The sequence below is a fragment of the Monodon monoceros genome, unplaced genomic scaffold, assembly GCF_005190385.1.
Source record: "Monodon monoceros isolate NGI ecotype Baffin Bay Population unplaced genomic scaffold, NGI_Narwhal_1 Super_Scaffold_19, whole genome shotgun sequence".
Lineage (NCBI taxonomy): Eukaryota > Metazoa > Chordata > Mammalia > Artiodactyla > Monodontidae > Monodon > Monodon monoceros.
The window spans coordinates 77,091,298-77,103,639 of NW_021703775.1; the positions used below are offsets into that span (position 1 = coordinate 77,091,298).

Sequence of the window (12,342 nt, forward strand, 5' to 3'; positions counted from 1 at the left end):
CAGTTCAGTTCTATCCACCCTCCCCCAACCCCTGCAATTCCTTACTGGTCTTGAATATGTTTTCCTCTTTCTGATTAGTTGCAAGTATAGAGGAGGAAAAAGTTATTTTTCCCACTACCCTACTAGATTCTCCAGCTGAGACCCAGTAAATTGGACTAACAAAAAGAAAAAAGCATACACATTTACTTAATATGTTTTAGGGACACAGGAGCCTCCATAAGGAAATGAAGACCTGAGGAACAGTTACACCTGATCAGTTTTATACTAGGTTGGGTGAAGAGTGGAAAGTTGTAGAAAGACATGAGGGACAAAAGGGTCTGAGCTAAGGGTAGTAAACTGGGAGGAACTTAGCAAGGCCTGTTTGTTTCCATTTTTCTTGGCTTTCCTCTGTCTTTGGAGATAAGGATGCTCCTTTCCTCCAGATATAAAGAAGGTACCTCTCACATGAGGATCTTAGGACCTGCTCCAGAGGAAGGTCAGAGTTCTTCCTGAGTCTGCCGTTTCTCAGTACACACGTACCTTTTTTTTATATGTTGAAAATGGTGACATATCTCTGAATATTTTTCATTTTTTGAGCAGAAAGACCTTAATATATTTACCTTTGCATCCCTAGAACTTTGGCAAATTGTTGGCATTCAGATGTTCATTAAATACATTACCATTTTGTATCTTCTACTTGAGTAAAAATCTGAGTGGTGACTTACATTTTAATTTTTCTTATTATTTGTCATACCTTTAGGACTCACATGGTTTTAAAATCGATTATTGGACTCAGTGTGTTGTATTTAAACCACATTGATGGATGGATTTGTATTGATTTACTTTTCCCCCCCATTAGATAAAGAGTCCTTTTACCCACTGATAGATGTGAATTGGTGGGTGGACAGTGCAGTGATTTTGGCTCGCTGTTCTGGTGCTTTGACTGTTTCGTCGGTGAAAACTTTGAAGAATTTACTGGGGAAATCCTGTGAATGGTTTGAACCATCCCCTCAAGTCACTGCTACCCATGATGGGGGATTTTTGATTTTGGAGGTAATGCTTTCCCTTTTAAAGCAATCAGTGTGTTTGAGAGTAAACATTTATTACCCCCAAAATCTAAATATCTGATTTTAATTTTGGTTATCCCGTTATTTAATCTTGTCTTTAAAAAGAAAAATTTGTTATTGGAATCAGAACTTGGTGCAGTATAAAAAGATCTATTGTTTAGACAATTTAAAAAAGTGCATTTGTATAAGAATGAAGAACATTTAGAGTCATTTTGCTCTCTGTAAAGCATTTCTTCCTCATTGACATGATAGCTTTTTTCTTTTTCCTGGATTAGTTATCTTAAAAATATAAATAATATCACTACCTAAGAAATGCAGTCTTTAACCTATTCCTATGAAATATGACAGCTTAAAACTTTTGGTTCTTTTATTAAGAAAAACTTGTTTATCATGACCAAAATTTTGAAAAGAGGCTAATATTTTAAAGTTATGTTTTGGTCATTTAAAATTATTTTAAGCCTTTCAAGGTAATGGCCTTCAATAGCCTTCACTTCAGTGCAGACTGACAAATGTCTTCTCCCCTTAAGTTTGGTACCGAGCCTAAAGATGTGCTTTAAAGAGAACCAGGGCTTAAAATCGAAGGCAACTGTGTTAGGTCTGGAATGAAAGTTATCGTTCAGACTTCAGACTCAGAACTTTGTGAAGACATTGTTTAAAAGCTGGGGAGCTATGCTTGATGAAGCAAATAAATACCTTCAGGTTCATGTTGCTAAATAGATGGAAAAAATCGTCTTTTCACAGCAGGTACAAAAATATCAAAAAGAAAGAAATTAACATTCTCAACTCCTTTATTTCCCTAAAGTAATTACCAGGTATATATTTTACAAGACCGTATTAATGACCTGTTATTAAAACAGGCTTCAGTTTTAGAGATTTGGAGCCAGTAACTTCTGTGCTTATTTCTGGAGCTATTGATGTAAATATATAGCATTTGTTGTTGGGTTTCTTTGAGTTCCAGTCTTAGTTTTAATCCCACGGCTGATGTAATGAATCAAACCAGAGTAGAATTAAAAATATTTTTCTCATTAGCTCTAAAAACTTATCTTTAGTTCCTCACTATTCACTTAACATCTCCTTTTTCAATTCAGTGCGAGATTAAACTTGCCCCCAAACGCTCTCGTTTGGAGACAAGGGCGGGAGAAGAAGGTGAAGGAGAAGAGGATTCGGATTCCGATCAGGAAATATCTGCCAAGGCTCGCTACTTTGGTTATATAAAACAGGGCTTGTACTTAGTGACCGAGATGGAGCGGTTCGCACCAGCCCGGAAACGCCCTCGAACCATTACTAAAAACTACCGCCTGGTGAGCCTGCGGTCTACGACCCCAGAGGAGCTCTACCAGAGGAAGGTGAGGGTGTCCCTTTACTATCCACAGTCACAGCATCAGATTTGATTTGCCTCTATTGAGAAAAAACTATCTTTTTTAATAAAGGAAGAAATTTAAAGAGGGATTGTTATTATCGTTGACATCTTAGCCATGTCAGTATGCTAAAGCTGCTGGGAATAATGCTGGTCTTTGTGCCTGAGCAGTCACAGTCAGAGCAGTGGGTGGGAGGGGGGTTCATGTGGACCAATTGTCTACTTGGTGGCTCCACCCAGGTTTTCACTCCACTTCATGTGGCCTTCAGCTCTCACTTCCTCTGTGTGGAAGTACAGCTGTCTCCTCAGACTGCAGCAGATGAGGGAAGAACTGCAGACTTGCTTTCTAGTCCGGGGTTTGCTTGGGAAGCAGATTTGATCAACACTGAGTATTCCACGTGTTTGTGCTGCACTGTCACAAGCGGAGTCCTGGAGGAGGAGCCGGGCCGCCCTGCTGGTCCTGGTTTTGCCATTTTACTTTATAACCATGGGTGTTTCACCTGTGTTTCTCATCTTTCTGTTAAAGTGCTTAAAGGAAATACTTGATCTAACTGCCCCTTGTCATGTTTGTGAGCTTCTGGGGCCACAGTGCACATGAAGGTGGTTAGGAATGACCTACGCTATCATCGTTCATTCTGTCATCATTTTGACACTGCAGACTGCTCGGTAATGTCACATTCGTGTTCCATTTCCTTGTCCAAAGATCGAAAGTGAAGAGTATGAAGAAGCCTTGTCTCTGGCTCAGACCTACGGCCTGGATACTGACCTGGTGTATCAGAGGCAGTGGAGGAAGTCAGCTGTCAACATTGCTTCAATTCAGAATTACTTGGTATGTTTAAGATGTTGGGGAACATGCAGTAAAATTCAAACTTATGGAAAAACTTTTGGCTGTAGGGCTTCATGTTGGAGTACTTTTCACTGCTGACTTTTCTATATGAGGTGTTTTATTCTACCTTGAAAAATTATCTTATCAGGTTCTGTCGGCCCTGCAGCTGGACGTTGGTGCAGAAGACATGTGACCAAATATTCACTGATAAACCAGCCAACTGCCTGGTCTTGGCCTAATCCTTTCCCTTCATCTACCTCAGTTAACCTCTGTTCACCTCCATCAGTCAGGGTCCTGTCAGAAGCCAGGAACCACACAGTAATGTGAACAGGAACAGTTTTAATATGGAGAATTAATATTTTCTAGCAACAAGAGATTTACTATATGAGGGCAAAGAGAACTCTAAGGAATACCCTGGGGCTGAACGGCATGTACCCAAGGAGGGAACAAACTCGGAAGGGAGGGCTCCCCCTGGGCTGGGATTCAGGCTTCATTGGACAAGGAGTGGTTGCAGCACATTGGACGGCCGAGCAGTTCGCTGGGATGCCTGAGGCCACGGCTGGTCCATAGTAGCCAAGGCTGGCCGGCAGGGAAGGGTGGGATAGATGGGCCAGCTGGATGCCTGTTGCTAGGGTGGCCGTGAACTGAGGTTGGGGGGTCGGAAAACCCCAGGGGCTGGTAAGTGGGGAGCCCCCCACCAGCATGAAGGCTGGTAGATAAGGAACCGTGGCCAGGACCTTTTCTCCACACCCTCTGCAGCATTTGTTGTTTGTAGATTTTCTGATGATGCCCATTCTAACTGGTGTGAGGTGATACCTCAGTGTACTTTCCCCCTGGAGTGTAGGCGAGCCTAGTTTAGGGAGCTTCCCCTTCAGGTGTCTGGGAGGATTCGCTGGGGAGGAATCTGTCCATAGGAGTGCAGCTGACACTAAGTGGGAAGTTGTCCTCCAAAGGAGGGAGGGGGAAGTAAGCACCACCAGATGTTGCCTGCGGGCATTGCCAAGACAGGAGCAAGAACCAGCGCACACGTGGACTAGAGACCAGAGCCTCTTCCTCTGCAGTGGCCTGCAGCGCCCTCTGTTGACATCAATATCGTGTCAGCCGCAAATGGGAAAGGCTGTTTATCCCATAGCTGGCTCTGAAGAGTGCTTTTGAGGCTGAGAGGCAATAAATAGATAACTGTCATATCAAACTTGCCAAATACCCCCTTTTTGCTTAAATCCTACAGTTAAATCCTTCCTGCTATGTGCTGCCACAGTTAGAGTTACTGTGTTGGCTGTTTATTTGAATCATTGGCACCTTTGTAAGGAAGTAGTTGGACTCATACCTATTTTTAGAAGGTGCTGACTTCTCATGTGACATTTAGGAAGGCAAATACCTTTTCATTTAGGAATATTCTAAGAAGTGTTGGGAAATTTTCATGGTAGTTGTTTTCCCTAAAAATTCATGTACATGAGTAATTAAAAATAAATAAAAACGTAATCTGAAAAAGTTGTGTGTAAGAACTTGATGCTTCACCCAAACGGGAAGATGAACTGTTAACAAGCAAGATATCAGAGTTGAGAGAGCATGAAAGGTAATGAAATAAAGGAAAAAGACAAAGTTGCTTGTATTTTCTTTAGAATATCAGAACAGCAAACCTATATTATCTTTCTTTCTTTTGTGACTCAGGACAGTGAGCTCATGAGTTCATGTATATCCACTTAACGGCCTTTTCTGTAACACAGTAGAAAGCAGATTTGGTCTCTGAAGGAGCTCACAAATATTAGGAGAGACAAATTATGTACATTTTTTATTGGGGGAAATACTTAATTCAGCAAAATAAATAGGCAGTGAAGAGTAAAAGCACTATGCCAGGAATGAAAGGGGTACAGGAGTGGCATAAATATGGCCTTCGCTTTTAGGGAGCTTATAATCTTCCCGAGAAGACAAGCTTTATGCCTTCATTATAGAAATGACCATACAAGAAGATTGCGGACAAATGCTGTGGGAACCCAGTGAAGGTAGCAATCATTATAGACTCCGGTTATGGAAGTCTTCATATAGTGAAGATGTTTTGGGCAGGGATTTGAAAGGATTCAAAGTAGAGCTAGAAGAGAGGAAGGCATTCTTAATGGGACAAGTGGTATGAGCAAATTAAAAGAAAATGAGCATGACTCATGAGGCCAGTGACTAAACCTGGCTTATTCATTGTTCTATTTTCATGGCACACAAAAAGTACTCAGTAAATATCTCCTGGATGAATGGCTCTGTAAGGAAACCAGTCTGTTGGATCTGAGCTTCCATGATGGTGAACACTGGGGCATATTGATTAGAAAGATACATTGATTTGGGTTCAGGTGGGAAACCTTGCCAAAGGCAAGAGACTCCTGCAGTGGCCCAGTTGTTACGTGTCAATGACATGGACTGATACAGAGGCCATAGATGTGGAGAAGGGGATGTGAGTTCAGAGACATTTCAGGAAAGAATTGATATGAAGGAATGTGTAAAGGAATGTGTAGGGTATGAATCAGATTTTACCCTAAATTTGTATCCACAAGGGCTCTTTCTAGGAAGAGGGCAAGTCAGGAATTATGAATGGAGTCAGAGGAAGATGTTGGGAGGGAAGTACATATGGGCCCTTCGTCTTTCCAAGGAACAACATACCATGACTTTTTATGATTAAATTATCATCTGTGGGCTTCCCTGGTGGTGCAGTGGTTGAGTCTGCCTGCCGATGCAGGGGACGCGGGTTCGTGCCCCGGTCCGGGAAGATCCCACATGCTGGAGCGGCTGGGCCCGTGAGCCATGGCTGCTGAGCCTGCACGTCCGGAGCCTGTGCTCCGCAATGGGAGAGGCCACAACAGTGAGAGGCCTGCGTACCGCAAAAAAAAAAAAAAAAAAAATATCGTCTGTGCTTTGGAGTACATCTCATGGTCAAGTAAATACAGAACCTTGACATGCTATGCCTCATTAGTTTTGTTTCAAAGTTAAACATGTTTGTTACAAGAAGATAAATCTTGCCTTACTTCTTTATTTTCTACTCTTCTATACAGCCCAAGTGCAAACTAAAAAGCAACTAAAAAGTTTGGAAAGAGCTTTTTATGTTTCCAAAAAAGAGTACTGAACTTTGTGTTTCAGTGTGTTTTATTAGACGAAGAAAGAAAGCAGTTGGAATCACATGCCCTCTACCCAGTCCTAGTCACTGTTAGGAAAGTAGCTTTTTAATGTTGAGATGCTCTAGCAGCTGCTTGTGGCCAAGGTTTCAGGTAGCTCTACTCTCTTACGTATAGCTATATAATTCTAGAAGGCAGCTTTCAGGTGCTCTCAGATACCATGGTTTCTTTAATGCCTCTGTTTTTAAATTTTCTCTATATCCAGAGTAAAATAAAGAAACGATCCTGGGTTCTTCATGAGTGCTTGGAAAGAGTTCCTGAAAATGTGGATGCTGCAAAAGAACTGCTTCAATATGGATTAAAAGGCACAGACCTGGAGGCTCTTTTAGCCATAGGGAAAGGAGCACATGATGGCAGGTTGGTTCCGGAAAGATGTGGATAGAAGTAAAGGTGACTTTATGAAAACTTTTAAGCTGAGACATTGGAAAGGGTAAACTTTTCTTTATTTAGGTTATTCTGCAATGAAGCAGTTGCCTTTGATTAATGCTTTTTTATCTGAGGTCAGTTTTCTTTCCTTTAAGTTAAATACGTTTACATATGATAGCTTGATGCTAAGAAAAGAGCAAATTCTACAAACATTTATTGAATGCTGGCCGTTTCTAAGCTGTGAGGTTAAGGCGGCATGCGCCTAGGTGCGCTTACCGGTGAATTGAACCACCGTAGGCAAGTCTGAGCTTCATTCACTTACTTTATGTGTAGCATTGTGTCCTTCTTCAGAGAATTACCTTGATTAAGTTATATATCTTGTGAAAGCATCTCATAAACTTTTTTTTTGAATTTTATTTTATTTATTTTTTTAAACAGCAGGTTCTTATTAGTTATCCATTTTATACATATTAGTGTCTACATATCAATCCTAATCTCCCAATTCATCCCACCACCACCACAACCCCCCGCCACCTTCCCTGCTTGGTGTCCATACGTTTGTTCTCTACATCTGTGTCTCAATTTCTGCCCTGCAAACCGGTTCATCTGTACCGTTTTTCTAGGTTCCAAATATATGTGTTAATATACGATATTTGTTTTTCTCTTTCTGACTTTCTTCACTCTGTATGACAGTCTCTACAAGTGACCCAACTTCGTTCCTTTTTATGGCTGATGTCTTCTTTATCCATTCGTCTGTCGATGGGCATTTAGGTTGCTTCCATGACCTGGCTATTGTAAATAGTGCTGCAGTGAACATTGGGGTGCATGTGTCTTTTTGAATTATGGTTTTCTCTGGGTATATGCCCAGTAGTGGGATTGCTGGGTCACATGGTAGTTCTATTTTTAGTTTTTTAAGGAACCTCCATAGTGGCTGTATCAATTTACATTCCTACCAACAGTGCAAGAGGGTTCGCTTTTTTCCACACCCTCTCCAGCATTTGTTGTTTGTAGATTTTCTGATGATGCCCATTCTGACTGATATGAGGTGATACCTCATTGTACTTTTGATTTGCATTTCTCTAATAATTAGTGATGTTGAGCAGCTTTTCATGTGCTCCTTGGCCATCTGTATGTCTTCTTTGGAGAAATGTCTATTTAGGTCTGCCCATTTTTGGATTGGGTTGTTTGTTTTTTTAATATTGAGCTGCATGAGCTGTTTATATATTTTGGAGATTAATCCTTTGTAAGTTGCTTCATTTGCAAATATTTTCTCCCATTCTGAGGGCTGTCTTTTCGTCTTGTTTGTAGTTTTCTTTGCTTTGCAAAAGCTTTTAAGTTTCATTAGGTCTCATTTGTTTGTTTTTGTTTTTATTTCCATTGCTCTAGGAGGTGGATCAAAAAATATCTTTCTGTGATTTATGTTAAAGAGTGTTCTTCCTATGTTTTCCTCTAAGAGTTTTATAGTGTCCGGTCTTACATTTAAGTCTCTAATCCATTTTGAGTTTATTTTTGTGTATGGTGTTCGGGAGTGTTCTAATTTCATTCTTTTACATGTAGCTGTCCAGTTTTCCGAGTACCACTTATTGAAGAGATTGTCTTTTCTCCGTTGTATATCTTTGCCTCCTTTGTCATAGATTAGTTGAGCATAGGTGTGTGGGTTTATCTCTGGGCTTTCTATCCTGTTCCATTGATCTATATTTCTGTTTTTGTGCCAGTACCACATTGTCTTGATTACTGTAGCTTTGTAGTATAGTCTGAAGTCAGGGAGTCTGATTCCTCCTGCTCCATTTCTTTCCTTCAAGACCGCTTTGGCTATTCGGGGTCTTTTGTGTCTCCATACAAATTTTAAGAGTTTTTGTTCTAGTTCTGAAAAAAATGCCATTGGTAATTTGATAGGGATTGCACTGAATCTGTAGATTGCTTTGGGTAGTAGGGTCATTTTCACAATATTGATTCTTCCAATCCAAGAACATGGTATATCTCTCCGTTTGTTTGTATCATCTCTGATTTCTTTCATCAGTGTCTTATAGTTTTCTGCATACAGGTCTTTTGTCTCCCTAGGTAGGTTTATTCCTAGGTATTCTTTTTGTTGCAATGGTAAATGAGACTGTTTCCTTAATTTCTCTTTCAGATTTTTCATCATTAGTGTATAGGAATGCAAGAGATTTCTGTGCATTAATTTTGTATCCTGCAACTTTACCAACTTCATTGATTAGCTCTAGTAGTTTTCTGGTGGCATCTTTAGGATTCTCTATGTGTAGTATCATGTCATGTGCAAACAGTGACAGTTTTACTTCTTTTCCAATATGTATTCCTTTTATTTCTTTTTCTTCTCTGATTGTCGTGGCTAAAACTTCCAAAACTATGTTGAATAATAGTGCTGAGAGTGGACATGCTTGTCTTCTTCCTGGTCTTAGAGGAAATGATTTCAGTTTTTCACTACTGAGAATGATGTTTGCTGTGGGTTTGTCATATATGGCCTTTATTATGTTGAGGTAGGTTCCCTCTATGCCCACTTTCTGGAGGGTTTTTGTCATAAATTCGTGTTGAATTTTGTCAAAAGCTTTTTCTGCATCTATTGAGATGATCATATGGTTTTTATTCCTCAGTTTGTTAATATGGTGTATCACAATGATTGAGTTGCATATATTGAAGAATCCTTGCATCCCTGGGATAAATCCCACTTGATCATGGTATATGATCCTTTTAATGTGTTGTTGGATTCTGTTTGCTAGTATTTTGTTGAGGATTTTTGCATCTATATTCATCAGTGATATTGGTCTGTAATTTTCTTTTTTTGTAGTATCTTTTTCTGGTTTTGGTATCAGGGTGATGGTGGCCTCCTAGAATGAGTTTGGGAGTGTTCCTCCCTCTGCTATATTTTGGAAGAGTATGAGAAGGATGGGTGTTAGCTCCTCTCTAAATGTTTGATTGAATTCACCTGTGAAGCCATCTGGTCCTGGGCTTTTGTTTGTTGGAAGATTTTTAATCACAGCCTCAATTTCACTGCTCGTGATTGTTCTGCTCATATTTTCTATTTCTTCCTGGTTCAGTCTTGGAAGGTTATACCTTTCTAACAATTTTTCTATTTCTTCCAGGTTGTCCATTTTATTGGCATAGAGTTCCTTGTAGTAGTCTCTTAGGATGCTTTGTATTTCTCTGGTGTCTGTTGTAACTTCTCCTTTTTCATTTCTAATTTTATGGATTTGAGTCCTCTCCCTCTTTTTTCTTGATGAGTCTGGCTAAAGGTTTATCAATTTTGTTTACCTTCTCAGAGAACCAGCTTTTAGTTTTATTGATTTTTGCTGTTGCCTTCTTTGTTTCTATTTCATTTATTTCTGCTCTGATCTTTATGATTTCTTTCCTTCTACTAACTTTGGGTTTTGTTTGTTCGTCTTTCTCTAGTTCCTTTAGGTGTAAGGTTAGGTTGTTTATTTGAGATGTTTGTTGTTTCTTGAGGTAGGATTGTATTTCTATAAACTTCCCTCTTAGAACTGCTTTTGCTGCATCCCATAGGTTTTGGATCGCGTGTTTTCATTGTCATTTGTCTGTAGGTATTTTGGGATTTCCTCTTGATTTCTTCAATGATCTCTTGATTATTTAGTAACGTATTGTTTAGCCTCCATGTGTTTGTGTTTACGTTTTTTTCCCTGTAATTGATTTCTAATCTCATAGCATTGTGGTAGGAAAAGATGCTTGATATGATTTCAGTTTTCTTAAATTTACTGAGGCTTGATCTGTGACCCAAGAGGTGATCTATCCTGGAGAATGTTCTGTGTGCACTTGAGAAGAAAGTGTAATCTGCTCTTTTTGGATGGAATGTCGTATAAATATCAATTAAATCTATCTGGTCTATTGTGTCATTTAAAGCTTGTGTTTCCTTATTAATTTTCTGTTTGGAAGATCTGTCCATTGGTGTAAGTGAGGTGTTAAAGTCCCCCACTGTTATTGTGTTACTGTCAATTTCCTCTTTTATGGCTGTTAGCATTTGCCTTATGTACTGAGGTGCTCCTATGTTGGATGCATATATATTTATAATTGTTATGTCTTCTTCTTGGATTGATCCCTTGATCATTATGTAGTGTCCTTCTTTGTCGCTTGTAATAGTCTTTATTTTAAAGTCTATTTTATCTGATATGAGTATTGCTACTCCAGCTTTCTTTTGATTTCCATTTGCATGGAATATCTTTTTCCATCCCCTCACTTTCAGTCTGTATGTGTCCCTATGCCTGAAGTGGGTCTCTTGTAGACAGCATATATATGGGTCTGGTTTTTGTATCCATTCAGCGAGCCTGTGTCTTTTGGTTGGAGCATTTAATCTATTCACATTTAAGGTAATTATCGATAAGTATGTTCCTACTACCATTTTCTTAATTGTTATGGGTTTGTTTTTGTAGGTCCTTTTCTTCTCTTGTGTTTCCCACTTAGCGAAGTTCCTTCAGCATTTGTTGTAGAGCTGGTTTGGTGGTGCTGGTGCTGTTATCTTTTGCTTGTCTGTAAAGCTTTTGATTTCTCCATCAAACCTGAATGAGATCCTTGCCAGGTAGAGTAATCTTGATTGTAGGTTCTTCCCTTTCATCAATTTAAATATGTCATGCCACTCCCTTCTGGCTTGTAGAGTTTCTGCTGAGAAGTCAGCTGTTAACCTTATTGGAGTTCCCTTGTATGTTATTTGTCGTTTTTCGCTTGCTGCTTTCAATAATTTTTCTTTGTCTTTAATTTTTGCCAGTTTGATTACTATGTGTCTCGGCATGTTTCTCCTTGGGTTTATCCTGTATGGGACTCTGCCCTTCCTGGACTTGGGTGGCTGTTTCCTTTCCCACGTTAGGGAAGTTTTTGACTATAATCTCTTCAAATATTTTCTCATGTCCTTTCTCTCTCTCTTCTCCTTCTGGGACCCCAGAAGTTGTTGCGTTTAATGTCCCAGAGGTCTCTTAGACTGTCTTCATTTCTTTTCATTCTTTTTTCTTTATTCTGTTCTGCAGCAGTGAATTCCACCATTCTGTCTTCCAGCTCACTTATCCGTTCTTCTGCCTCAGTTATTCTGCTGTTGATTCCTTCTAGTGTAGTTTTCATTTCAGTTCTTGTATTGTTCATCTCTGTTTGTTTGTTCTTTAATTCTTCTAGGTCTTTGTTAAACATTTCTTTCATCTTCTCAATCTTCGCCTCCATTCTTTTTCTGAGGTCCTAGGTTATCTTCACCATCATTATTCTGAATTCTTTTTCTGGAAGGTTGCCTATCTCCACTTCATCTAGTTGTTTTTCTAGGGTTTTATTTTGTTCCTTCATCTGGTACATAGACCTCTGCTTTTTCATCTTGTCTATCTTTCTGTGAATGTGGTTTTTGTTCCACAGGCTGCAGGATTGTAGTTCTTCTTGCTTCTGCTGTCTGCCCTCTGGTGGATGAGGCTATCTAAGAGGCTTGTGCAAGTTTCCTGATGGGAGGGACTGGTGGTTGGTAGAGCTGGGTGTTGCTCTGGTGGGCAGAGCTCAGTAAAACTTTAATCTGCTTGTCTGCTGATGGGTTGGGCTGGGTTCCCTCCCTGTTGGTTGTTTGGCCTGAGGCGACCCAGCACTGGAGCCTTCCCGGGC

General features: G+C 39.8%; 1 protein-coding gene across 5 annotated transcripts in view; it reads left to right on the forward strand.

The window, feature by feature from the left end:
• Positions 1-12,342, forward strand: part of NBAS (neuroblastoma amplified sequence) — a 339,068-nt gene that overhangs the window by 77,235 nt on the left and 249,491 nt on the right. For 3 of the 5 annotated variants that reach the window (XM_029231716.1, XM_029231717.1, XM_029231719.1), the window contains 4 exons: positions 839-1,032; positions 2,135-2,392; positions 3,107-3,232; positions 6,590-6,741. In XM_029231716.1, the coding sequence (XP_029087549.1) occupies positions 839-1,032; positions 2,135-2,392; positions 3,107-3,232; positions 6,590-6,741 (730 nt within the window). The remainder of the gene's footprint in view (positions 1-838; positions 1,033-2,134; positions 2,393-3,106; positions 3,233-6,589; positions 6,742-12,342) is intronic. The other 2 variants (XM_029231721.1, XM_029231720.1) reach the window with 1 other exon arrangement.